The sequence below is a fragment of the Lonchura striata genome, chromosome 12, assembly GCF_050655825.1.
Source record: "Lonchura striata isolate lonStrDom1 chromosome 12, ASM5065582v1, whole genome shotgun sequence".
In the NCBI taxonomy this organism is placed as follows: domain Eukaryota; kingdom Metazoa; phylum Chordata; class Aves; order Passeriformes; family Estrildidae; genus Lonchura; species Lonchura striata.
In genome coordinates, this window is record NC_140714.1 from 11,282,322 (window position 1) to 11,307,457 (window position 25,136).

At 46.4% G+C, this 25,136-nt stretch overlaps 1 protein-coding gene across 2 annotated transcripts in view; it reads right to left on the bottom strand.

Moving 5' to 3' along the window:
* Positions 1 to 1,604: 1,604 nt before the first annotated feature.
* The window catches only part of MGLL (monoglyceride lipase), a 104,198-nt gene continuing 80,666 nt past the window's right edge, over positions 1,605 to 25,136 (bottom strand). For both annotated transcript variants that reach the window (XM_021532144.4, XM_021532152.4), the window contains 5 exons: positions 17,934 to 18,070; positions 16,309 to 16,419; positions 12,375 to 12,464; positions 6,370 to 6,585; positions 1,605 to 5,422 (listed from right to left, as the gene is read on the bottom strand). In XM_021532144.4, coding sequence (XP_021387819.1) covers positions 5,297 to 5,422; positions 6,370 to 6,585; positions 12,375 to 12,464; positions 16,309 to 16,419; positions 17,934 to 18,070 — 680 coding nt within the window. In that variant the 3' untranslated portion in view covers positions 1,605 to 5,296. The remainder of the gene's footprint in view (positions 5,423 to 6,369; positions 6,586 to 12,374; positions 12,465 to 16,308; positions 16,420 to 17,933; positions 18,071 to 25,136) is intronic.

The window sequence follows — 25,136 nt, forward strand, 5'->3', positions numbered from 1 at the left end:
TCCCTGCTCACCCCCAGCAGCAGCTCTGCACTGGGCTGCAGCCCCACTTCTCCCTCTTCTGATGCTTAGCCAGCAGCAAAGGGAAGTGAAGCAGTGTGGGTTATGTGCTGAGCAGACCTGAATTAAAATCCTTCACCACTCACTGGAGCTGCAGCCTTTGCCTGCTCTCAGTGCCCGAGCCTGGCCTGGGTGGTGCCAGAAGTCTGACAAGAGACAAGGTCCCTGCTGCACTGTGACTGAGTATGGCACCTCTTCTCTGATGTCCCAGTGGTGATGCAGGCTGTCTGTCCGTGCCAGGGTGACAGGAAAGGATTCCTGAGGAGCTCTCCCCTCACCCTGACACTGCTCTGGCTCCTGCTTTACCATCCATTGGCTGATCCCCACCTGGTAGCTGCCCCCAGAGCCAGCCTTGGATAACAGCAGACTGAGCACAGGCTGAGGGAAGAGAAAAAGGCAAAAGCCTCAGGCTTCCTGCAGACTCACAGGATCAGAGTAGAAGCACAGGCTAAAAACAGGAAAGCCACCTATGGCTGTGACAGCTCGCCAGCCATCAGGTGGTGACACTGGGAGAAGTGCACTTCCAAAAGAGCTCCTTTGTGCTGCTGCTGCTCCCAGCCTTGTGAGGGACTGTCCCCTCCCTCCTGTGCTCAGTCCCTGTCCCAGCACCGTGGTGTGCACCCTCCAGTGACCCTCAAAACTGTGATGAGCTTAATAAACCACCAAAATATCAGAAGAGAGAGCTGTGGACTTGCCAGAATGAAAGCAAATGTTGTTACTAATGATGTTCCTTACTAGCATGGTGTGCCTGCTGGCTTGGTGAAAAGCCCCAGCTCTGTTGTTTGTGTTGATGGGCATCAAAGCCCTTGGCCAGAGCTTCTGATCTGGTGAGCTGGGCTTGATCAGACACAGAGCCTGCACAGGACTGCAGAAGGGAAATACTATTCTCTTGATTTAGTGACTTGAGGCATAAGGAGGATGAAATGAGCTGATAAAGGTTGCAGGTTGGGTCTGGTGCTGCTAATGGCTCTGGCCAGAGGGCTGGCATGAGACAGGACAGCAGACTGTCCTGACTGTCCCCTGCTGCAGCAGTCATCACGGGGCTTGGAGTGTGAGTGCCTGGGGAGCCCTTACCAACAAGTGACTTGTCCTAAAATGTGCATGGAGAGGAGAGCAGGAGAGGACCTTGAGGCTGCTCTTTGCCCAACCCCACTCTCTGGGCAGGGGGACAGTTCTGCAGTGTGGGGCACTCTGACAGCACCAACCCTAGCTCTGGATGGACCTTGAAGCTCTTACAGCATCTGGGCACTGCCTGGGAGCTGAGAGCATCAGAGCCACTCCCCAGCCTGATCTGCAGTCACAGCTGGGATCAAAATTGAATCAGCAGTTACTCCTGACCACAGTGCAGATGCTTCCTGTTGGAATTGGGTTTAGTTCAGGACCAAGATCACATTTTAATGGACTTCTAAAAGCATGGGAACTAGGTGTTGAAGCAGGCTGAGTTTGCCTTTTACTGTGTATCCTCCAACAGCTCCACACTGTTGTTTAGTCTGGGGTGTGGGAAGCACTTTGGAATGGTCACCAGTGACACCCTCAGACACACTCTGTTCAGAAAACATAACTTTATTATTAGTTGCAATATACATTGTATTCCTTTAAGAATCCTAAACTTGTATATGGTTTTTCCACTGAAAATACATGTGTATGTATATATGTTTTTATATATGTATATATATATATATATAATGTATTTTATTGAACTGGAACACAACAGAACAAGAGAGACAATTACTTGTAAAAGGAAATGTGATCCCAACGGGTTTGTGCTGGCAGTGTGCTAAGGTGAGTGGTATAAAAAGGACAGGCTAAATAGAAAACATGATGGGTTAGGCAGTGGGAAGTGGCCTCTCAGTGCTACAGGTGGTGATATATACAGTAGTTACACGTTGCTATTGCTCAGTCACGAGTGCCACCTGTTCTCCAAGGCAGAGCAGACTGGTGCAGCTCTGCACAGCAACATTCGTAAGGCTGGCTCTGCTCCCTGCAAGTGGTACCTGCCAGCTGGAAATAGAGTGTAATTACATTTCCCTCAGCAGCTGCTCTGCTCATTGCTAATCTGGTCAGCCAAGGAAGAATTCCTCCGGGGCTCGGTGAAACCTAACTAGGTCAGTATAAAGGAGCTTACAGGCAGGGCAAGGGATCAGCAGCAGTGAGAGAGCTGGAATGTGCGGATCGGTGCCTCACCTGGCCCGGGCTGATTTGTTCCTGGCTCCTTCCCTTGCACTCATTTCCCACCTGCCAAGGAGCTGTGGCCCCTCTGCTCAGCAGCCAGCCCAGGGGTCTGTGGGGTCAGCGCAGGCAGGGCCCAGCTTCTTCTGGATTGGTTTCCCTGTGTTCATTGCCTCAGAAGGTAACTCTTCAGAAAACTGGCTGAGGGTGGCAATACCTGCTGCTGTGCCATGGCTTTGGGATCATTTGGCTTTTTTTTTTGTTGTTGTTGTTGTTGTTGTTGTTGCTGTTGTTTGTAGGTTTTGTTTGTAAACCTTTTCCCAAACAGCCTCCCCAGGCCATGTGCCACTGCTGAGTTCAGCTATAGACTGAAAGAGAAGTCTTCCCCAGATCAATGTAATTTGTTTGCTTTTATTTCTGTTCAGCTGCAGATGTTTCTTGGGTGAAAGGACACATTTTAGCAAAGGCACTGACAAGGGACGTTCCTCTGCCTGAAGCCAGGTTGGAGGGAGCAGACGGGCTCTGACCTTTCTGCTGAAGGGTCACTTCCCTCTCCACTCCCGCAAAGTGCTTGTCACTTTAGAAGGGATGTAAAAATTGTGGGCATTGATTTACTCCTCCTGACTTCCTCAAGAAAAGTGCTTTCAAAAATCCTATCCTTAAATCATCATCTTGCTACTACCCCCGCAACGTCTGTCACCTCTGGATCACACCCACTTGTTTCCCCTTCCAGCTGAAGAAGCAGGTGAGATTTATCACTGCTGTAGTGTCTCTCTTCTTGCTATCTTTCTCTAGCAGCATCTGGCCAGGAGGGAGCTTGCTCAGGCAACACAAGTTGCCTCAAGACAGGCTGCTGGAAGATGGAAAGCAGGTGACCTGCTCATTGCTGTTTCCCAGAGTAAGTGTCACCAGAGGTTTTGGAGGGGCTGCTGAGAACAGCCCATTGCACTGGAATAATATTTCAATTAAAAGCTAACGTTGCTGGGAGAACTACAGCTCCTTCCTCTCTTTAGAGGCAAAAAATTACAAATGCCAAAGTGCCTGGATCAACCTGTATAAAAGAGCTTCCCTGACTTGGGCCCCTTAGGGCGACTACAAGGATACAACCTGCATCCACACATCTTTCATCCATCCATGCTGCTGGGACTGAATGGGACTGAGCCCTGATTCTGACTGTTATTGCACAGAGGTCCCTTTCCTGAACCTTGCTAGAACTGCTTCCAAAGGGAGAAGAGGTGGGTGACCCTCCTGAGTGTCAAAGGAGGGATCCAGCCCTGGGGACAGCAGCTCAAGGCACAGCAGTGCTTCTTGCTGCTGCCAGGGAAGGCAGTAGGGGCTGGTTTGTCACTGGAGGAGACATCCCACTCTCTCATAGTGCGACATTTGCATTCTCTTCTTGCAAAACCAGAGGGAGAGGTGCAGGTTGAACCCCTTCCCTTTGGATAGTGCCAAGAAGTATATTCATGCTGAGGGCCATCTCACTAGACAAATCGGTGTGCACAGCCACTCTGTCATCACTGTGCAGCTTTTACTGTGTCAGTACAATGTCTCTGCTCTCATCCAGGGTCTAAACTCTTTCCTCTCTCCCTGCTGCTAGCAGAGACTCAGGCATCTCAAGAATTTGGCTTACTTGTACCACAGGCCCTGTCCAAGGCTCCTCCACAGCAGCTTGTACAGCAGGGTCTGTGGATGCCCCAGCAGAGCAAGGCAGAGGTTGGATGGATGGGGGATCCCACTCCTCACTCTGCCTTCAGCTCCCACATGTCCTGAAGGGCTGAGCTCAGCCCCTCAGTGCCCGGCCCCAGTGCTGACTGGGAGGAGCCTGGGATGGGCTTGGACAGGATCTCTGCTCGTGCTGTGGGTCTCCTGCTAAACCAGTGGACCATGAGGACACCCACTGCTACTCCCCACCCACCAGATGCTCTGCACTTCTCTCTAGCATTATTTTCAGGACATTTTCCAACTGATGAAGGAAAACAACAGATTATGACTGTAAAGTTATGGTGAAAGGACCGGATCCTGGTAGGACAACACTGTTTCTTGCCAAGAGAAGGAATGATTAACTCCTTCTTTACTCTCCTCCCATTTCTTTCCCAGCCTCCAGCCACTTCTATATAATATATTATATTACTATATTCTCTTATAACTTTGACTTTGCTTTTTCAGTTTCAGTAGCACAAATGATTAATTCCAAAAGGAAAAAAAGGGAGAGTTAAAAAGAAAAAAGGAAGGAAGGAAGGAAGGAAGGAAGGAAGGAAGGAAGGAAGGAAGGAAGGAAGGAAGGAAGGAAGGAAGGAAGGAAGGAACCTTGTCCCTAAGGATATTTACAGAACAGTTAATCTTGCAGAGAAGATGGGGTTTGACATGGGGAAAAGCAGGGGAATTGAATGTGCTAAGTGGGTTTGATTCCACATTCCTGCTCTTCCCTCTGGGATCCTGCTCAAATGATGAAAATCAAAGCACTGTTCAACATGCTTTCCCCAAGTGCAAACTCGCAGAGGATGTGCAGGGTGGTGGGGAAGGCATCTCTATCCCCTGGCCTGGTCTGCTTAAAAGGTAGTATCCAAAAGGGTCTGGTCTTGAAAATCAGCCTTTCACCTTCAGGGAGCTGTCAACTCCATCTTTAGCCTCTCCTCATCACCCAGCACCTTCGTTAGTGCTCTCCTCTCAAGGAGCAGGGTTTTTAAGGTGCTGGATGGTGGGGACAAGGGACGCACCTGGCATCAAAACCATGAAGTGGAAGATACTGATTTCTTTTACATACCAATAATTATTGCAGTATAAACACACCCCAGTCACCACAGCAAAAACAGAGAAGGAGAAGCCGTGGAGAAAATTTGGTGGTTGAGGTGCATCCCACAGACATCAACTCTTCTCCAGATTAGGGCAGTGGCCGTTTACATCAGCAAATAATTCCCCACCCTGTGCATCTCCCCCCACCCTCCCTTAAACTGTGTGTGATAAAATATTCCAATAATCCCTCCATGTTAGATCTTTTCCCAAGAGATTTCTAGTAAGAAAAACATATATTCCTAGAAAACCCCAGTAAGAGCTGCAAATGCAATTGCTCTTAAGTATGGCTGGTTTCCCCAGCTGCTGAGACCTTCTGGCCAATCCATGTCAGTATTTCTGTGAAGACAGAGGTAGAGACCTCAGGCAGCTCTTTGTGGAGGGCATGATAGGCTTCTTCATACACCTGTAACCACAGAGAATTAGAGATTAGCACAGAAAAAATAAATCTGCATGAACAAAACAGCCTTCAGTCCCCTCTCATCAACACCCACAGGTCCAACACCTCCTGCCCACAACTTGTCCATTTTTTCCCAAGATGTAGCAGGTTATGAAATCAAGGAGATGCCACTGGTGGTGCTGGCCCTCAACAAGCAGGAAGGTGTTGGCATTACTGCCTGACATCTGTGGGTACCAGAGCACCCTGCTGCCCTTTAGGAACATAATGCATGTCCCAGCCCCATTCCACTAAGGAGGAGGAAATACTTATCATGCCCTTGGAATGTAAAGGACAATGGGGGATGTTCCCATCATGCCTTGTGCAATTTTACTCCTTTTATGCTCAGACTATCCATTTATTTTTCTGATGACAAAAGCTTTCCCTTGGTCTCCCTCCCTTTTCTTTCAGGTTTATTCATGTGCTAACAATTGGTTAATCAGCTGTGGTTCTCTTGAAATGAGCAGATGTGAAATGGCTTTTGTTGTCCAGCATTTTGGAGAGACCTTCCTGCACCTTTACACGCTGGGACATGAGGTAAGGCTGGTGCTCACACAGTTGGCATTGTTCAGAAGAGCTTTTTGGGTCAACGCTTTACCTGCCTATGAGACTTGCTCTACTTCTACACCAAGTAGAATGTCCAGGACACCCTCCAGGGGCAGACCTGCAGATCACCCACCATCCCCTGTCCCCAGCCTGGCTGTAGCTGGTGAAAGGCCACCACATTGAGCCCAGGGAGGGCTGAGCTTGGGCTACCTCCCTTTGAAAGGGGCTGTCACCTGCCCAGCCTCACCCATCCACCAGCTCTCCTTGCCTCCAGCTCTCCGGAGGTCAGCAGGCTCCCACCCCTCACAGTCACTCATGCTCAGGCCAACCCTGACAGCACAATCTCCTAACAATCAGGAAAGCAAGATGACCTTGAGCGTTTTGTCCTGACTCTGCACTGTGTCCATCAGGAAATAAGAGCCCCTGATATCGCAGAGCTTGTCGGAAGAGCCGTGTAGCACCAGGATGGGCAGAGTCAGCTTGGGCAGGGCTCGCTCGATTCTGGCAATGGCATTCATCAGCTGGATGACGAAGGAGACCTTCATGCCACCGTGGTAGACCAAGGGATCAGATGTGTAAGACTCCATCTGGCAGGGAGAAAGAGGTAATTTAAGATTAGCAATATTTCATGCATAGACGAAAAAGCAGATCGGCCAGGCAGTGAGGAGTCTTCCCTTGCCTTGCACAGTCATTCCCTGCTCTCTCAGGACATCCGGCCAGCAAGTCAAGGTCGAGGTACTGTGGCTTACCAGCACTGCTCACACAACCTGACATACTCTTTGCTGCATGTTTCTCTCTTACACCACTAGAAAATATTCAAGCCAGAGCTCTTTGACAGGAGCTCCTGCAGGGAAACAACCAGTGTTGGACAAAGACCATTCCCACAGGGGCACCTGCCTGCATTTTTCTCCTCTGCTGTGCCCTTCTGTCATTCCAATGTGATATCTCTTCTACAGAGGGTTCTTCAGACTGTGTTGTTTGAAAGCTGATGTTCTCCAGGCCAATATTCTCTCTGCTGAGGGCTCAAATGTTCTCTTTCCCTGTCCGGGGGTGGTGATCATGACCAAAACCTCCAGACAACTGACAGTGGTGACTGCAAAGCCAAAGGCTCATCTCTGGCTGCAAAGCATGACAGACAAGGCAGCAAATGATGGTATTAGGTGGTAGGCAAAAAAAAAGTTGTCAAAGACTTGCTCAGCCAGATTGTGAAGGATAAAAATGCTCAAGAGCTGGTAGAGAAAGTTGCTAGGAAGGAGTAGTTACTGCAGCAGGCAAATCTACAGTAAATATTTGTATACTGTATGTGGAGACGGCCCACACAGACCCCACTATCGCAATATTTGCCAGAATGCTTTGATTATGGGCTGGTCTCTGGCACAGCCTCCAGTTTCTCCCAACCCTGGCAGATGTTTATAGAAATGATGGTTATTTATAGGTTAGCTGAAAACCGACTCCTCCTCTCCTCACAGGCAGTGGGGTCTGTTCAAATTCTACCCTGGCATTAACTTGAGGTCCTTTTGCTTCTGCCTGTGCCTGCCCTGAGGGGACCATGGGTAGGAGGTGACCCAACAGGCCACCCAAGGACACGTAGCCATGTGTAGGGTAGGTGTAGCACAGGCAGGCAATGTAGGACAGAAAGGTTTTGAGGTGGAGTCTGTCTTCAATTCCCTGTGAGATGAGATGAGATTCTCAGGGTGGCAGAACATGGTGGGGCTTTCCCACCTGGATGCATTCACTTGCCAGAAGGTTGGAAGCCAGTTTCTCCTGTTGTCATCTCAAATGTGCTGGAGCACAAAGCACTGGAAATGGAGGTGGCAGTGAGGCAACCTGATGCTCACAATTCTTTCCCCATTACTTTCTTACTTCCAGTCCCTACAATCTCCCACTGCTTTAATTCATGGTTCCTATTTCTACATGCAGCAAAAGAAAGGTCTGGGGGAAATGTGGGACTATTAGTGGCTTACACCATTCAGACCCAGCCCACAGTACTGAGGATGTCCAGGGAGGACAGCTGTACAGCCACTCCACTTTGAGTTGGAGTTGGACTGAAAAATTCTAGTTGTCATAGAACTCACTTAGGGATCCTTGGAAGTGGTGGATGTTTCTAGGATTTGATTAAGGCTATTGTTGTATTTTGGTCTCTGTGCAAGATTATGCCTGCTCTGAAGTGAGGGGTAATTTTTGGCAGGGAGACAAAGGTAATCATCAGAGCTCATCATATTAGGATATTACACATGGTATCTCCCTTTCAAAGAATTATGTGCTTGCTGAGGGTCTGGAAAACTGCTTGTAAGAGGCAACTGCAAAGATGAGACTGTGGTTAGGACACTGAGGCATGGTAAACATCCTCTGCTCCTGCTAACAGCCCTGGGAAGAAGAGACTGAACAGCTCACAGTCCTTCTGGCTCCACATGGACCATCCCAGTGCCCAGCCAGCTTGTTGGTGCAGAAAGCTCCATCTGCATCTTTCATCCCCTGCACTGTTCAGCTGTACCTTCTCTGCCCTCCAAAGTCTTTCAAACAGGGCAAGAAGCTGCCTGTGTCTAGAGTAAATTGTTCCCTTGTGAATGTGCTCATGGAAAAACTCAGCTTTGATTTCAGAACACCAAGCACATGGTGAGGTGCAGCTCACTCTCGTGTTGGCAGCTGGGTCCACCCTGATATGCTCAGCCAAACACGGTGACTTTCATCAGCTTTTTGAGCAAAACCATTGTGTTGCATTGGCTACTTAGAAACTAGCTTCAGCCTAATCTGGACCTATGTCACAGTGCTGTGCTAAAGCATCAGAGTTTTGATATGACTGGGTTTGATTATTTTTTAGTTTGATGGGTTTGTTTGGGTTTTTTAAATTGAATGTAATAAGTAAGAGATTTTGCAGTAGGGATTCAGGAGGGATGGGTGGATGGATTTACAGAGGGTCCCTTCCCATGGAGTAAAACAGTGTTGATGAATTCATGTGAGCTGGCCCCACCCCAGCCCCATAAATGCTACAAGAATGACATGAAGGGTCTCTTTCTTTCTCTTCTCTGAAAGAATGGGGATTTTTTAGCTACTTAGCAGCCAACAAATATTTTTGTGTAGTTGATGGCAGGAGAAAAAAAAAAAAAAAGACCAAATCTAAATTGCCAACCCAAAATGATCAGGACTTCAGGGGCAGTATTGTATCAGTGCACAGGAATCCTTGTCAGAGTTAATGTTCAGTGCATGGGGTGAGTGCCAAGCAGCAGCTCTCTGGGGAAGGAGGAAAGACAGGGAATGGGCTTTATATTTTGCAGGCTACAATCTGCAAACCCTGCAAGCCCAAAACTGTTGTTGCTGCACCAAGCTCTGAGATAGGGGGCAAGAACAGAAGGTGATCCCAGGAGAGCCTGTGACTGCTTCCAGACACTGTCAGGCAAAGGTCTCCAGGGTCTCTCACAACAGCTGTTTTTATATTTATGTAATTCCAAGACAGAAGCAACCATCAGGTTGCTGCATCACATTGACCTCTTTAGAGGTCTGCATCTCCTATTGCAGCCCATCCTATGTGGACTTGGCAGGAACAAGGCTTAAGTCAGGGGGACCATTCCACTAAGTCAACAGCAGCTAACAAAGATTACTGGGGCAAAGAAGTTCCTGTCACTGTGATGCCATTCCTCCTTGGAATAATAGGGACTGATTTTTAAGATTGCTTCTTGCTCTCTTTTTTTCCCTCTGGTACAGCAAACATCAAACAAACATCTCTATATCATTCTGTATTTCAGTCCCCACAGCCTGAAGACAGCTTTCTGGGAACACAAAGTCACTAGGAAATTCTTGGATGTTGTCCCAAAAATATTTCTAGTGAATAGAAAGCTGGTCTGGCAGGAGAGTACATATAACATATAAATAATGGATGTTTCCAGCACATTGTGTGCTTTAAATTTGAGTGTCTTGAATCCAGAAGGAGGGTGGAGTGTGCTTAGAGGCAGGAAGAGGACCAAAATGCTATCTTGTTTTCAGTAAGTGCCTGGACCATCAAATCCTGGTGTTTGAAGGGGGTCAGGAAAGTTACATCACTACCCACAGCTGCTCTACCCATCAGCTGTGTGCTCATGTGTAGGTGAGAAGGCAGCACAGCACACAGGGTGTCTCATTTGGAAGGCATCTCCATTATGGGCAGGCTCTAATGAAGCAGACCTACACCTTTATCCACTGCAAAAGGCTCTCCCTTGCTCCATGGAAAGGGAAAAGGCAGACCAAAACACTGCTCCAAGGAAGCTTTAGAGACTTGAAGCATCACAGAACAGATGAAGCAGCAGCAAGTATGTGGTTAGAAAGACAATACAATAGCAATTATTATAAAGTATGTCCAGTGGTTGCTGTGGTGATTCTTAACATCACCACAACTCAGTCAATACTGTGTGCCAATTTCAGGAGCTCTCTGACTTTCCTACTTTACTAATAATATTTTCCTAAATGTATTATTATTATTCAGGATGTCCCTACATCATCACTTTTCTCCTACAAAACGATCAAGTGCAGCAGTTGCATCTTCCAGCAGAGGATCCAGCTCTTGGAGGTGTATTTAAAACATCCTTAAATGTTTTAAATTTAAAACACCTTCAGCAGAGTTCAGGTGTCACATAACAAATCGGTGCAGAAGCAGGTGAAGACCCACATGTCACAGATGCTCACTCTTCAGGCAGGGAATAAAGCTCTCCAATTCCTCTCCTCCTCCAGAGCACTGATTGCTTTTATCCTCTAAGTACAAATGTAGATGTTAAAACTTTCCTCTGTGTCATTTTAGTGAATTGATTGTCTAATTTAAACCTTTTCTCTGAATTATATACCGTGAGTTATAGCAGCTGAATACAATTAAGAACAGGTTTTTACAGCTAGATTGGAGTCAGTCTTCTTCCCAAGCATATATTTTGTGCAGCTTCATATGGTACTTTGGAGCATATGTCACATGGTGCATCAGTGGATGCACATGATCTCACTCCACACTAGTCCTGTCTTCTTTTCCTCAGCTCCTTGGATCTTTCCACCTCCAACACAGTGAAATCTTATGCTCTATTCAAGGATAAGTGAACTGAAACTCATTGGAACAAAAACCCCTCTGGCAGTGCCAAGAAGCAACCCTGAGCCTTGAGGCTATTCTGGGAAACTCTTTGCTTTCCAGTTTTCTGAATAGGTGAGTCAAAGATGTGGGATATGCCGAGGCCAAATGCACTGCACTTCCACAGATGCTGGCACTGTCTTTGCCCCTGTTCCCTTCAGCTTCAGTCCTAATGCTGGTCAAGCTGCCTCCTCGACCAAAGACAAAGGCAATTTATTAATTCCTAGTTAAAGTAGGAACCATTGCATGAACAGCAGGGAAAATTACAGCATCTGTCAGTGAGATGTGAGCTGGTGTGGGAGCACAGGAACGAGTGACCAGCAAAGCTCTTGAGACACCCTTGAGTGCCATTTTCTATAATTCAAGAAAAAAATGGTGCTTTCTGAAATGCACCAAGTTCCAGGTCTAGCTTAAGCACCTTTATTCACTTATGGTTTCCATCTCTTTTCACTCTTCCCACAATGGTGAGAAGGAAAAACCCTCTTTAGGTGATGTTGCAGCAGTTGCAACTGCACCTGTTTGTGCCGTGATGGCATGAACAGGCTGACACAGTTATTACCAGGAGTGAGTGGGAGTGGGAGACCAGTCCCAGGCTATTGTGGCACTATAAAAACTCAACCCCAGCACAGTTCCATGCACATTCACAGTGGTGAGGCTGGAGCTGTGTTGTTACAACAGCTGCTTCAATTACAGCTCCTTGAGGTATTGTTCTTGGGTGCAGCATGGATATATAATTTGTTTGGAAAGGCTGTAGCAGAGTCAGAGTGTGATCCAGGAGACCTTAGAAGAAGTTCTTTGGTTCAAGCGTGTTCTTGTCCTCTGCTTGAATGCATTTTGCACTATGTGCTCCTGGTTTGGAAGCAGGAAAACAAATTCCCTAGGATTGTAGGGTTTTGCATGATTTCACTGCAAAGAGCAGGGGTGGAAGAGTTGACTTTAGCAGCGTGCTTGCTACCTGAGCTGGGTTTTGCTGCTGTAATGAGTGGTGGTGGTGCAGCAGAGATAGAGACATGGCTCCCACGTGCTTCCCCCTGTACCTGTAGCTCTCTGTCATGTCTGGTACCCAGAGCAGCTGTGGGTGCAAAGCACACCCCAGGGAGGAGCAGCTGGTTTAGCACAGTCTTCTGTGAGCAGTCAGCTCCACTGGCTTCAGAGATATGTCACCTTTCTACACCAGCACAGATTTTTGCCCTCCTGATTTAGCAAAACACTTGTGGGTTTTTCTAAAAGAAAAATGGCAGGACTGGGACAAGATACCAACTATACAGTGAGTTAAAATGGAATTAAGGTTCTCACCTCTTTCTTGTTTCGGGAAATTGCATTTGGATCTATCGACCCCAGTGATAGGTTTGGGAGCACAAAGTTGAGCACTTTTGCTGCAAAAACCTGTGGGAGAGGAAAGGAAGTGGTCAGAGAGCCAGTTAGAGGAAGAGAGGGAGCATAGAGACCCAAATCCTGAGCTGATGGAAATCAGCACAGGAGTTAAACAGTTGAGAATTGTCAGCTATCTCTGGAGAAAGATCTGTCCTATATTTGAAACATTTCTCCTAACGAGGAAAGTGTTTAAACTGCTCCTGGGAGCAGGGAGTGGGTGTGCTAGACTGAAATGCCGTCAGCTGTCCATCCACATGTAGCAGCACAACTTCATTGTACTCTGGCTTTTCCTCATTCTTAAGTTAATTTCTGAAAGGGCTCAGTTAAGTACTTTGATAGGAAAAGGTAATTTTCAGCTCTTAGAGGGCTGGGTTTTGGTGTTTTATTGCCCTTTCCTTGCTGCCACAGCCCTGATCTCAGGCTCAGTGCATAAGGGATGTTGGGTGCCACTGCAGCAGTTGCCTAGGCTGCACTCGTTTTGATAAGCCTATTCTCCAGGGAACCTGTAAATAAACAACAGCCAAGTGTGCATGCATTGGCTAAGGGAATCCATTGCTCACACGTCTCCTGGGAACCACACACAAAAGCATTGAGCAGCCCAGGCTGGAAACTGCTGGTAGAAGAAAGGGTAACATCTTTCATTTCAATAGCACTACAATATCAGAGTTCTGCTCTGATCTTTGATAGCTTCCTTTAATTAAGTGATCACTGCTTAAGTCAGAAAATACACAATTAGTGTTCATTGGTCTGGTTTATGGCCCTGTGGTGTTCACAGCTAACACTTGGAAGTAGGCTGCCCCCTGTGCCCTCTGTTTCTGCAGACACCTAATAATTTCTGAAGCACTCCCCAGCACTTCAGATCACAGATGACACATGACAGATTAATTATGATATTAGAGGAGTAACACAAGGTTGAAGTCAAAGTCATTGAGGAGTGAAGAGCAGTAAAGACTCACAGCAGGTTTGGGAACACGTGTCTATCTTGGGGTAGACATGAGTAGGAACCATTGTCACTGCCTGCCAGTATCCTGAGCCCCTCCCTGGCTATGACATTGTGTCAGCAAAGTTTGTTTTTACTCCACAACAAGGCAGGTGTGAGTTTATGATGATCCAAGAAGGAATGGGGTTTTCCTCATTTCATGTTAACTCCAGGCAGTGGCAATTTAAGCTATGCACCTCCATGTACCCTAGGCAGGATTATGGACTCTGAACCTGCTGTCATCTCTGCCAAACTGAACAGAATAAAGGAATAAAGCAACAACAACAAAAATTACTATAAATTCTTCCACTTTGATTACATCTTAGGAAAAATCCTTTGCAGTGTTACTGGGTGCAGATTCAGGCTGAAAGACAGTGAGCAAAGTGATGCCCAGTCTGGTTAGAAAGCAATAGATCAGCAAGAGGCGAAATGGAAAACACAAAAGGTAAAGAGAGAATATTGTGTAGTGAATCCTTAAACAATAGCTGAGGGTCAGTACAGGATTAAACTCCAGGGAATATTTCCTAAGGGGTTGTCCTGCCCACCTGATTTCAAAGCATTCAGTGGCAGAAATGTAATAGGGGATGCTCTTTCACCCCTGCTCTGCCCTTTGCCAGCATATGTGACTCCTGTCTCTGCAGCCTTTGAAACTGCAAAGATTCAGAGCTGAATTTTGTCCAGGTCAGTTGAGAAGAAAAAGGGGAAGGCAGCAAGATCCCTCTCACTCTACTGGATTTGCAACTGGATGCTTCCCTCAGGACACAGGATTTATAGGGCACTGGTGAAATTGTTTCTACAAAGAGCAGCATTTGATCCTCCTGCGAACATGCTGTGCCTCTGCTGCTGCCAGGGCTGGCTCAGCAGCCAGGGAAGGTATTTCTAAGAGGGTCTGAAGGACCCTGTGTGTCATCTGGCTCTCTGTTATTGTTGTCTTGAGCCCTCATTTGTTCAGGCCAAGGTAAATTCTTGCTCAGCTGGAAACTTCCCCAGCAAAGGGATGAATGCAATGGTCCTTGGGAAATGGCCCAGGGCTGAGAAGTCGTACCAGTTCCAAGGGAAAACTAAGCCTTTGTTCCTCAGAAGCACAATCACCATGAAATGTATTTTGACTCTCAGAGGAAAAAAAAACACACAGCTTTATGGGAAAATGTGGCTTATGCAGGGATACTCTGCTTGTTTTCAATCCTTCCTCTTGCAAATACCTTTTCAACTCCTGAAATGATTTCAACTGAGTGTGACAGAACAGAGCTATTTCAGGATTAATTAATTTTTTATCAGTTTTGAGATGCAACAAAAGATTTGAAAGAAAAAGAAACTGACTGTGCTCTTGTAATATTGCATGTGAGAGACTTTCTAGGAATGAGACCATCTAAAAACCTCCAAAATACGTCAGTTAGAGAATAGGATTTCCTACCTAAGTGATGCATCATTGCATTTATTTCTTACAGGAAAATAAAGCAACATCTGGTACAGTTCTGCAACAAACCAGACTACAGTAATGCTAGTTCCCACAGAACTGGTGAGTCCTTGTTTTAGAAAGGGTTTAGCATCTAGCAAAATCCTAGCAATCTTTCTCTATTTCCCTTGATTGGAAAGAAAAGGCTAACAGTCTCTCTCATATTCAGACTGTTTATTATTTTTTCTTCATTATTACTCTTTTTCAATCTCCCAGGTAAGAAAAAGCAGGTGCACTGGTGCTCACAGGACACTTATGCCAGATGTAGCCTCACCCATGAAGAATCAGTAACCGGCCTCCTAAAACCAGACTTTGGTACTCTGGCTCCTATTTAAATAAGTTTACTTGGGCTGGATGACTTCAGGATTCACTTCTTCTCTTAAAATTAGGTAGGACTATGAGAAAGCACATAGAAGGAAAATATTGACTGGCATCCAGTTGGTGAAGATCTCAGCAGGGTCCTGCATCTCTAAGGCTAGAGGTCTTAATGCATTTTTTTTCAGTGTAAAACAGGTGATTAGAAAGCACCCTTCGGTGCTTGTAATGATTTGTGAGGTCCCTAGATGGCTTTGGCTACAGCAGAAATTGGGACAGGATTTTACTGAGAGCTGAGGCAATCTGTCTCCTTTCTCACAGAAGAATAAAAAAAAGGAGAAATAGCTTAGAAGTAAATTAAAACAAGAAGCTAGCCCTAGGAGAAGTGTCTAAGGAGAGAAGATAAAGGAAGGAGTCCTGTGGGAATGAAAGGCTCTGTTCTTTGTACTGGTTTAGCTGCTCCTTCCCTTTGCTTCCAGCTTGTTTTAGGATTGTTGTTTATTCTTTTTAGAATGCAAAAAGGAGGAGAGAATTAAATGGGAGGGGGAATAAAGCCTAAATGCAAATCAAAATAGGTGGTCTGGACAAGAACCAGTTATGGTACCAAGCCAAATGGGATGCAGGTGGGCAGTGATGCTTTAGCTGGAAGCCTCTTTTGAGGCTCATAAAGGCTTTCTGAGACTGAGGAGCTCTAGTTCTGTTCAGAAATTGGTCATCCCCCAAATGCCAAAAATAACCCTGGCCTGACTTAGCCAGCAGCCTGTGTTGCAACTATACCAGAGTCTGCATGAGTCAGGAAGAAAGCTGTAGGAGAGGAAGGGAAAGGACAGCATTGTGTGGGCTGCCACGGGCTGAGGTGAAGAAAGCACAGTCTGCTACCACCGGTACCCAACTCTTGCTTAAATAGGTTTTTCTGGACAGGTTCAGGATTTGCTTCCCTTCTGAAAAGTAGGTGGAACTGTGGGGGAGGCACTTAGAAGAAAAGTATTGACTAGCATCTGGGTGGCACAGATTTTGCAAGGTTTTGCATTTCAAGGCCAGAGGTCTGAACACTTTTCCTTTTGCAGAAGAGAAAGGTGGCCATTGCAACACGGGTTTGCTCTTACCTTGATGGGAGTAGCGACTTCTGGGCTGGCTACCACTAAAGGAGAGATTAACAGCATGCCTGAAAACTCACTGGGTCGCTCACTAGCTGTCAGAATGGAGATGGCTCCCCCCTGCAATGCAAAATAACAGCCCACAGCTTAATACAGGTGCCAACATCTTGTTTGTATAGTAATCCTGTTACTGGATGAGGTTTAGTCCAAGCAAGCAATTACTTCTGCCCCACTGAGAGTGCAGTGTGGTCAGCAAGGAAGGCTGGGGGAGTAGAAGCACTGGAAGTGTCTGGTTTTTGTGGGGGAGAAGAGATCTGGTTTCTGTTCTCATGCTATAAACCCTCACATCACACTGAACTCAACTTTCCATGCAACGCCCATGAGCTCCCTGGGATGCCTTGTGTCCTCCTTACTTTAAAGGACTGAGAAGAAGAAAATGTCTGAAGTGGTAGTTCAGGTGGGACTTGAAAAATTAGTGGAGGTTTATCAGCCTGACAGACTTGGTGCTTCACGGAGAAGATGCGGTGAAGCCGCGCTTGCTCCGTGCTGTGTCACCGGTAACCTGGGCAACAGCAACGCTGCCACAGGCACGTGAAAATCTTCACTAATTAATGGGAATTAAATATGCTCCTCCCCAGTGTCCCCAGCCCCTCCAGCCCCGCAGTGCTGTGCCCAGGGCTGGCAGCAAACACCCAGCCCCTGGTCTGGAGCTAAATGAGAGGCAGGCTGAGCCATCCCGCATGAGGACGGGCTGGTGGCTAGGGGCGCAGAGGGAAGGGAGCCGGGGGGCTTGCTGGGGAAACTTTGCAGAGGATTAGTTGCCAAGGGAAATATTTGGTGAACTTCCACACTTCTGGAGAGCCAGGGGCTTGTTAAATGGAGCAGCAACGAGAAGGATTTCAAAGACCTCACTGGGAAATTGCTCCTTGTTACACAGTGGCTTTGGAGCAAGGGAGCCCTTCAGAGCATGCCATGCCTTCTTATGCCAGAACACTTACTTATCTGAGCATGGACTGAATCCCAAAGTACTTATTCATTTTCCTCTCCTCGGGGAAGGCAGGGAGGGCAGATCAATGACATCAGTGGGAATACTGTTAGCTTGAATAAAGGGATTTGGCCCGTGCTGTCAGAATCAGGCTTCAGATCTGTTCACCAAATCAGTGCCTTTGTTTTTGCAGCCTTAATCCCTGGTACATTTTCCTGTTAGGTTGTTTAACAGAATAAGGCTACGGGGTATTTTCATGCTTCATCCCCATGCTGCTTACAAAGCCTTGGAGGGCTTAACCTCCTGGTTACTGGTTAAAATGAAAGGGGAAACTCGATGCTGCAGGGAGCTGGTGAGACTTACCACATAAGCACAGGAATGAATGGTCATGTTAAAAAACAGGCTTCTCGTGGCAAGTGGCTAATTAGGGCCATGGTGGGGGTAGAAAAGTTAAGGACTGTCTTTACTCAAGGCAAATCTCAGGGCTGTAGCATGCTGGCAAATCAATCAGCGAATGAAGTTGAAGGGAAGGTTCTTTGTAGTTTTGTTTTGCTGCTGTGGAATGAGTTATTTCCTGCCATCCCCATGAGTATCACCAGACTATGACACATGTCCTGTGCTGCTGGGAGGGGTAGGGGATGGTGCTTACCATGGAATGCCCCAGGATGAGAACAGGTAGTCTGGGGTGCTCTTTCTTCATGAGATCAATGTGCTGCAAGCTGTCCCTGATGAAGACGTGGAAATCTGAGACAACCATCCGATCACCCTCGCTCTGCCCATGGCCAACTGCAGGGGAAAGCAGAGCACACAGCTGCGTCATTTGAAGCAGTGGTTGCAGTCAAGAAAGGACCTGGCAGAAGTAAGACTGTTGGACTGTTTCTGTCCTAACTTGACCTTCTCCTGCAAGCATCTCTCAACAGAAAAAGTGCTGCAGAAATGCAAAGGAAACTGCACAGAGTTGTCAAGTGCCATACTGACTGTCACCTGACTTTTAAAATAAACATAGAATCATAGAATGTTAAGGGATTGCAAGGGGCCTCTAAATTTGGGGTTCTATTCATCCATGTTTCTATCTGCTATCCAAAACTAAGAGTACAAATTTACTTCTTGCCACCTCCAACATCAGGGTGAGGAAGGGCTGTCTTGTCTTGCTGGTGGGTCACTGCATCCTGGGAAATGGGGATTTGCCTCAGGGATCATATGCTTTGGGTCTGGTGGCTCACTGTGCAGCCATAACTGCTGTGTAGTATCTTAGCCAGAAACAGAAAGATTCTGAAGAGCAGATAGAGTTGGTACAAACTTGATAGATCATGGACACTGCCTTTTCCAGGGCCTGAATGTGCATAAACTTCACAGTCCTGATTTTTCTCATGATACCCTGCAGTGCTGGGTGGGCTGGAAACCTCCTCTGTGTGAGGTAAGGGGTCAGGTGGTGGAGGTTGGAACAGCCTGCAGTGGCAAGCATCCAATGGCAACCTCCTCTTAAACAAGTGTTAATGCAAATTGTACCACACCTGGACACTGCTTCCTCACTCTGTGTCTGGGAATTATCTTGCTTAATGGAAGGGAAAGGGAAGATTAAAATGGGAGATGGTGAGTTGCCATGGGAACAGTGGCATCCCTGGCAGAGGTGGAGCCAGCATCACCACCAACACAGCCCCAGGCAATTTTGAGCTTGCAAAGGCTTGAAATTAATGCCACCTTGGGGAAGCAGTTTGCATGCTTACCTGACCACATATGCATGTTATTGTCTATCACAAATAGGATTTGTCCTTAGAAACAGCCCTTTGCTTGTTTCTTTATGTTCCATGCAGGTTGTTAAGCAAAACTGTGAAGGGGAAAACACATCCCACCCATATGGGTTAGGGTATAGAGGGTCTTAAACATCTCCCTCCTGCTGGATGTCTCCTTAGGCCTTTTCCAGAGGGCACTGAGGCACATTTACAGACACAAAGGGACAATAACTTGTTAAAGGAGGTGAGGCTGATAATTGTTGACATGCTGGATGGTTCCCCTTGCAGTGATCAGCAAAGAAAAGCACCCCAGACACAGCCACAAAGGTAGTCAGTCACATCTGCTGGCAGTGGTCACACCAGTGGGAATCAGTAGGTCTCAACTTTCTTGTAAGCCACCCAAAAATGTCACCTTGCAAATTAGGCAGAACTTCTAATAAAAAGCTGGATTAAATTCACTCCATCTAGGAAAAACCAAACCCCAAACTAATATTTTGTCAGGTGGTCTCCATGCCTGGGTCTTTTGGCAGTGGAGGCTGCAATCAGCCACCCTGGCTGCCAAAAAACCCCATACACATCACGCTGATCAATTATAAATAGCATTTTACCAGTTCTGCTTTCCACGCACACACTCCAAATCCTGCCAAAATATGGTGCAGCAAGCATCCTCCATGGATCAGTGACCAGAAACAAATAAAAGGGCAAATTAAAATACAGGTCATGATCATCTCCAGAAGTGAAACCATGCATGTGGCTAGAGGAACTATTGACTTTAAATTGGGTTTTCTTACAGATGGAAAGTGAGCTTATTACAACTTTTACACACATTCAGTCCACTCACTTTATGGTCCTCAAATGTGTTATCTGCCTCCTATTCAACTCCAAATGTAGCAGCTTAATATAAGTTGAAGAGTCCAGAGAGAGAAACATTTTCCCTAATGGAGCTCTGCACTTCATGGCTTTTTCTCTCTAGTGCTGCCTTACTTGCTTCTGGTCTCTCCTTCTCTCCAGTGCTCAGACAGCTGTGCAAGCAGAGACAGCAAACCCCCGTGGCCCAGGTCTGCAAATGGGCCATGACTCCTTGCTCTGGAGCTGTGAGTCTTTGGTCTATTTTTGGATGAGACAGAGGGAGGTCTGGAAAGCCTCCTTGGCTCTCAGTGTGAAGTATTTCCCCTGCTCCTACCACATAACAGTGACCCTGCTTGTAACAGTCAAAGCAATGATTGTGGAATCCAAGAAATACCTGTGCAATGCTGTGACAAGCTCCTCTTTGAATTTTTCCGGGGTTTTTTATTAATAACTTAATGAACTCCCATTTTAACCCCAGTTTTAAATACTAAACTCCTGTTCCCCACTCAGATGGCACAGAGCCTGAGCAGCAGTTTCTCTGCACATGTGGGACAGGAAAGCCATGCAAGTCTTTGCTTTGATATTATCCCTGCTCCTTGCACAAGGTTAGCCAGGGGCATTGCTAGGTCATAGTCTTTTATTTTACTATTTTCCATTCTTCCCCTCCAAGAAACCAAACTTGTTCCCCCAGTGAATGAGTATATTGCAAATTTCAATTCCCCAGCTGACAAAGCTTCAGGGTGAGGAACTAAGATCCCTTCTATTAGATGAGAGATATTTGCACAACCAAACATCAATACAGTCAAGAATATTGACATGTTTTTCTCTGATCTTTTGCCTTGAGAGCTATTAAGAATGAAAAGTCAGATTCATCCTTGATGTAAAGCTATTAGCTTTGAGTTTTGCTGGAAATGAATCTGCTGTAGTGATTCCAGTGCCACTGGCAAAACAGTGGGTGCAAGAGGAGGGGAACTCTCGGGGTCTGTGTGTCAAGGTGACCCCAAGAGTGTAAAAGTCCTTGTTTCCCAGCCCACACAGCCAAAGAAGGAGTCTGGATGTGTAGCACTGGCTTCTCAAGGTTGTTTATTTTTCCTTATCTAGAACATTCTTTCTCTGACCTGCTGAGCTCTGTCTAGCAGGTCGGCCATGGCATTCTATCTGCCCTCAGGGTGGTGTTTACATTTTATTCCAAAATCTACGTGTACTATATTTACAATGGTGTGCCAACATCTATAATTTATGTTGGACAGTGTTTCTCTACCTTAAACCAATAGAAAAGTGTCACCATCACACCAAGGCATGGACAACAAAGAGAAGAAGAAGAAGGTCAGGACATGCCCAAATCCCTCCAACTTCTCCCCCTGGACTCCATTCTAAAAAGCCCCAAAATTCTACTTTTTCACCCTGTATTAATTCAACTACCACACTACTCAAACCCTTGTGGCTTGTAATTCCTCATACAAAGTTGGCACTATTTTCCATGGGCTAAAATCAAAGCCACAGGTGTTTTTGACTTCATGACAAGGTCTCCAAGCCCCCTGCCAGGGTCTTGAGACAGCCAGGGCAGCCAGAGGGATGTCCTGGACTCCAACAGGGAGCCACCTTCCCCTAGCCACTGGAGCTAACCAGAGACTGCTCCACACCCAAGTGACACAACGCCAAGGGTGACAACAGAGAAATGTCCAAGAATCACAGCTCCATGAGCTCCTCATCACACCATCCCCACAGGGGCCCCTGGTTTCAGCAGGGCACTGTGAGGTGCAGTGCACAGAGCTGTGACTGCTGCTGCACATCCCCACAGCATACTCAGCATCCAAAAGCTTTTAAACTGTTTCCCATCTATCTGTCTTCACACCCAGCTTGTGGGGTTCACTGCTGGTACTGTGTTTCTGCAGTGGCTCAGTGATCATTTTAGGTTGTGTGTACTGACCTAATTGCAGGCACCCTTTCCACAAGACTTTAAAAGTGAGAATCCAAGCCACATATTTTCAAGTTGCAAATCTAGAATTAGGAGGTTTAAGCATCCATTTCCGACCAAACACAACACTGCAAAATAACATACTTCAATCAAACAAAATCTGAATAAAGGCTTGATCATCTGGCCCAATATGTCACAGTTATTAAATTCTTTCCTTTATTTTCAGCATGAGCATGCTCAGACTGTGGTTCTGGCCCTGGAGTCAAGAACAACAAACAACTCAGTCAGTCCTGTCAGAGAGCATGACTTCAGAGTGTGATTCCACCTATGATTATAGATCCTCCAAAGCTACACATTTCTCTGGAAAAAATAATACTGACTGCCTGCACAGGAAGACAAAGATGAGAATTCAGTGATGGAGTATTTGAGGGTGTGAAGTCTCTGGGGAGTTTGTTATAACCATGTAAGTATGACTCTGCCTGCATAACAGATCCTGTGACCCTAGAAATACATACTTCTAACAAGTCCCTTCATTCCTCAAATCCCATATTCTCTCATGCTGTGGGGCTTGCTTTTGAAAACCACTCCAAAGCAGCCAGGCTCTTCAGCTGACATTGGCTCACATGCCTCAAAAAAAAAGGTTACGTCCTGTTCAGATTGGAGATATCCTGAAAAACATGTAAATAAAAAGCAATCCAACTTGACACTCCTTTCCCTTCATTCAAAACCAAATGGGAGCTGCCTGGAGAAGTAAGCAGCCCAGCTCTGGGCTTGCTGGGCAGACTCAGCCTGGTGAGGGGGCCTGGGCTGGATCTCCATCAGCACAATGGTTTTTTGCTGGGGCTGTGGGGCCACATCAGCAGTCCTTAAATGCAGGAAAGAGGACCAGCAGAACATCAGCAGGGAGGAGAGCTTGGCAGTAGCTGTCCCTGCACACTGTGGGTGCCTCAGCACGCAGCTCTGCGGGGATGGGTGAGGGTGGCAGCACACCCTGTCCACCCTCAGGTGCCTGCGCTGGTTTTGTTCTAAACACTAACTTATACAGCAGCCACACACCATACATATTTGTTTCTCTTTCCAAGTACTCAACCCTCCTGACAAAAGTGGAGCCTGACCCTGGATGCTCAGGTGAAGACTGAATTGATACTCTGACCTTCAGCAGGAACATTTTGCTATGGAAACTGAGGTGATGGGAATGCAGATCAAGTGTTGAGTTCAGCCATGGTGCTGTAAATTCACCAATTTCAGTGCCGTTCCTTAAAGCTTACAGTCACGGGAAAGCAGAAATGCACCATGTGGTTTTTTCAGCCTTTGCCCCCTATTTATTATGGAAAAGCCATAAAACAAAGACAGAGGACAGGAGAAATCTGCCTAGGGAACAGTAATTTTTCAGGAAGAATTTGTATCCTGGCTTTTCACATATTTTGGTGTTTCCAAAGGAGAAAAGGGATGGTTTGGATCCATTTTTATTGTAGTGAGAACACCACCACTGTAGGATGAGATGTTCTCCCCTGCCAACTGATGGTAGAAACAATCAGGAGGAATCAGGAGGCTACTGATGCCTCAGGATTCATCAGTACTATCTGTTTTCCTCTCTAGAGGCATAACTCCAAGATTTTAGAGTGGGAGAATCAGGAACAGGCAGAGCCAGGGGTTAGGTCAGGAATTCCAGGCTGACCACTCCCTCAGCACAGCCACATTTTGAATTGCAATGGTACTAACAGAGGAGTGTCAGGAGTTTTCTGTGGCTAAAGGTGAGAAGTGCCCCCACTGTGAAGTAAATGATTCCCAGACACAGCTGAGGAGCAGCTCTGGTACCACAGAGTCCCACACTGGAAAGAGGGGCCATTAGCAAGGCTTGGTGCTGGAGAGTTTGATTTAATAAGCTGAGCATGATGTGATTCAATTCCCAACGAGCTGTTGTAGGTCAGAAAAGGTGATTTTGCTGCTTTAGCAAAATCTGTCTGTGCCCACAGCAGTGGGCAGCAGCTCGTTACAGCACAGACAGTGGTGTGCAGCAGAAGGATTTGTGTTAGAACCCACAGCCAAGCTCACATTGAAGATCCTCTTCTTTCACTGCCTTGTTCATCAATAAGCTTGGTGGAATCTGATAGGTCCATTTAAAACAAATGCCCAAATGGCTTTTGGAAAAGAAGCTATTACGTGTTTATTAGCTTTGGGAAAGATTTGTCCTCTGCTTCTCTTTTCTGCCCAAAGTTGGAGATGGAATGGACCTCTCACTGGTGTTGGACACTGATGTGTGTAGGTGAGCCTACCACACCCTTTTTTGCTCTCACCCCACCACAGGTCATGCTGCTGGTAAGATACATGAGCATAGTTGTGTCCTGCTTGCTGTCTGCTTTAGGAAATAAAACACATAATTAAAAATTCTCACAGATGCACAGAGGAATGATGCTGGGTCTGCAGCCCACAGGAGGGAGATGCCAGTGACAGAAATGTGGATGGTTCTTCTGGTGCACAAGGTGTAATGTGCCAGCCCAAACCCTCACCCCGATCTCCCTGAGCTTGCAGCTGCTTGCTCAGGTGGGCACCTCACTCTGATGGCCCCCAACCAATCCTGAGACCCCAGTGCCATAGGAAAGCACCACTTCAGCAGCTCATTTTATATCCAAACCCCACAGACAGGGAGAAGCGATCCTTGCCTGCCTCTGCTTTCCTCTCTGCCCTTTACAAAACACATTCAGACTTGGAGATAAAACTTAGAGCACAAGATGCAGCAGATACAATTTTCCAGAGTGTTTCAGCTTTAGCAGCCAGTGCAGCAGTTAATGAAGTGTGTCACCAGGCATTGCAGCTGATGCCTGTATTTATGAGCTCTACTGAAACTCCTCTGAGCAGGGACTGCTTCTTCTTTTTTTTTTTTTTTCCCCAGCACTCATACAGCACCAGCACCACAGGGCATCACCACAGACCTTGGTCCAAGGCACAGCAAGATTTAAAAGTAGTAATTAACTCTAATCCCAGATTATAAAGCAGCATAGCTTTGCAGAGGAGGAGTTTGGAGAAAGCACATAGATGGAGAATTTGCAGGAGACAATACACAAGGCAACACAGCAAATGTTCTGTGAAGCCTTGATTTTCTGCTTGGTGACTTTTTAAGGTTTAATGAAAAAATTATTAATGAATAGTAAACCCTTCAAATTGTCATAACAGTTCTCTACTTAAAAAACTATACTTGTTTTGTAATGATTTAAGTACACATCTTTTTCATCAAGTGAGTGAAGCTCATTAATTAAACATACTGGATTTCAAAGCTCTCAGTGTTTAATTATTTGTTTAACAAGCAGTACATCTAATCCACCATTCAGGCACAAAAACAACTAAAACAACA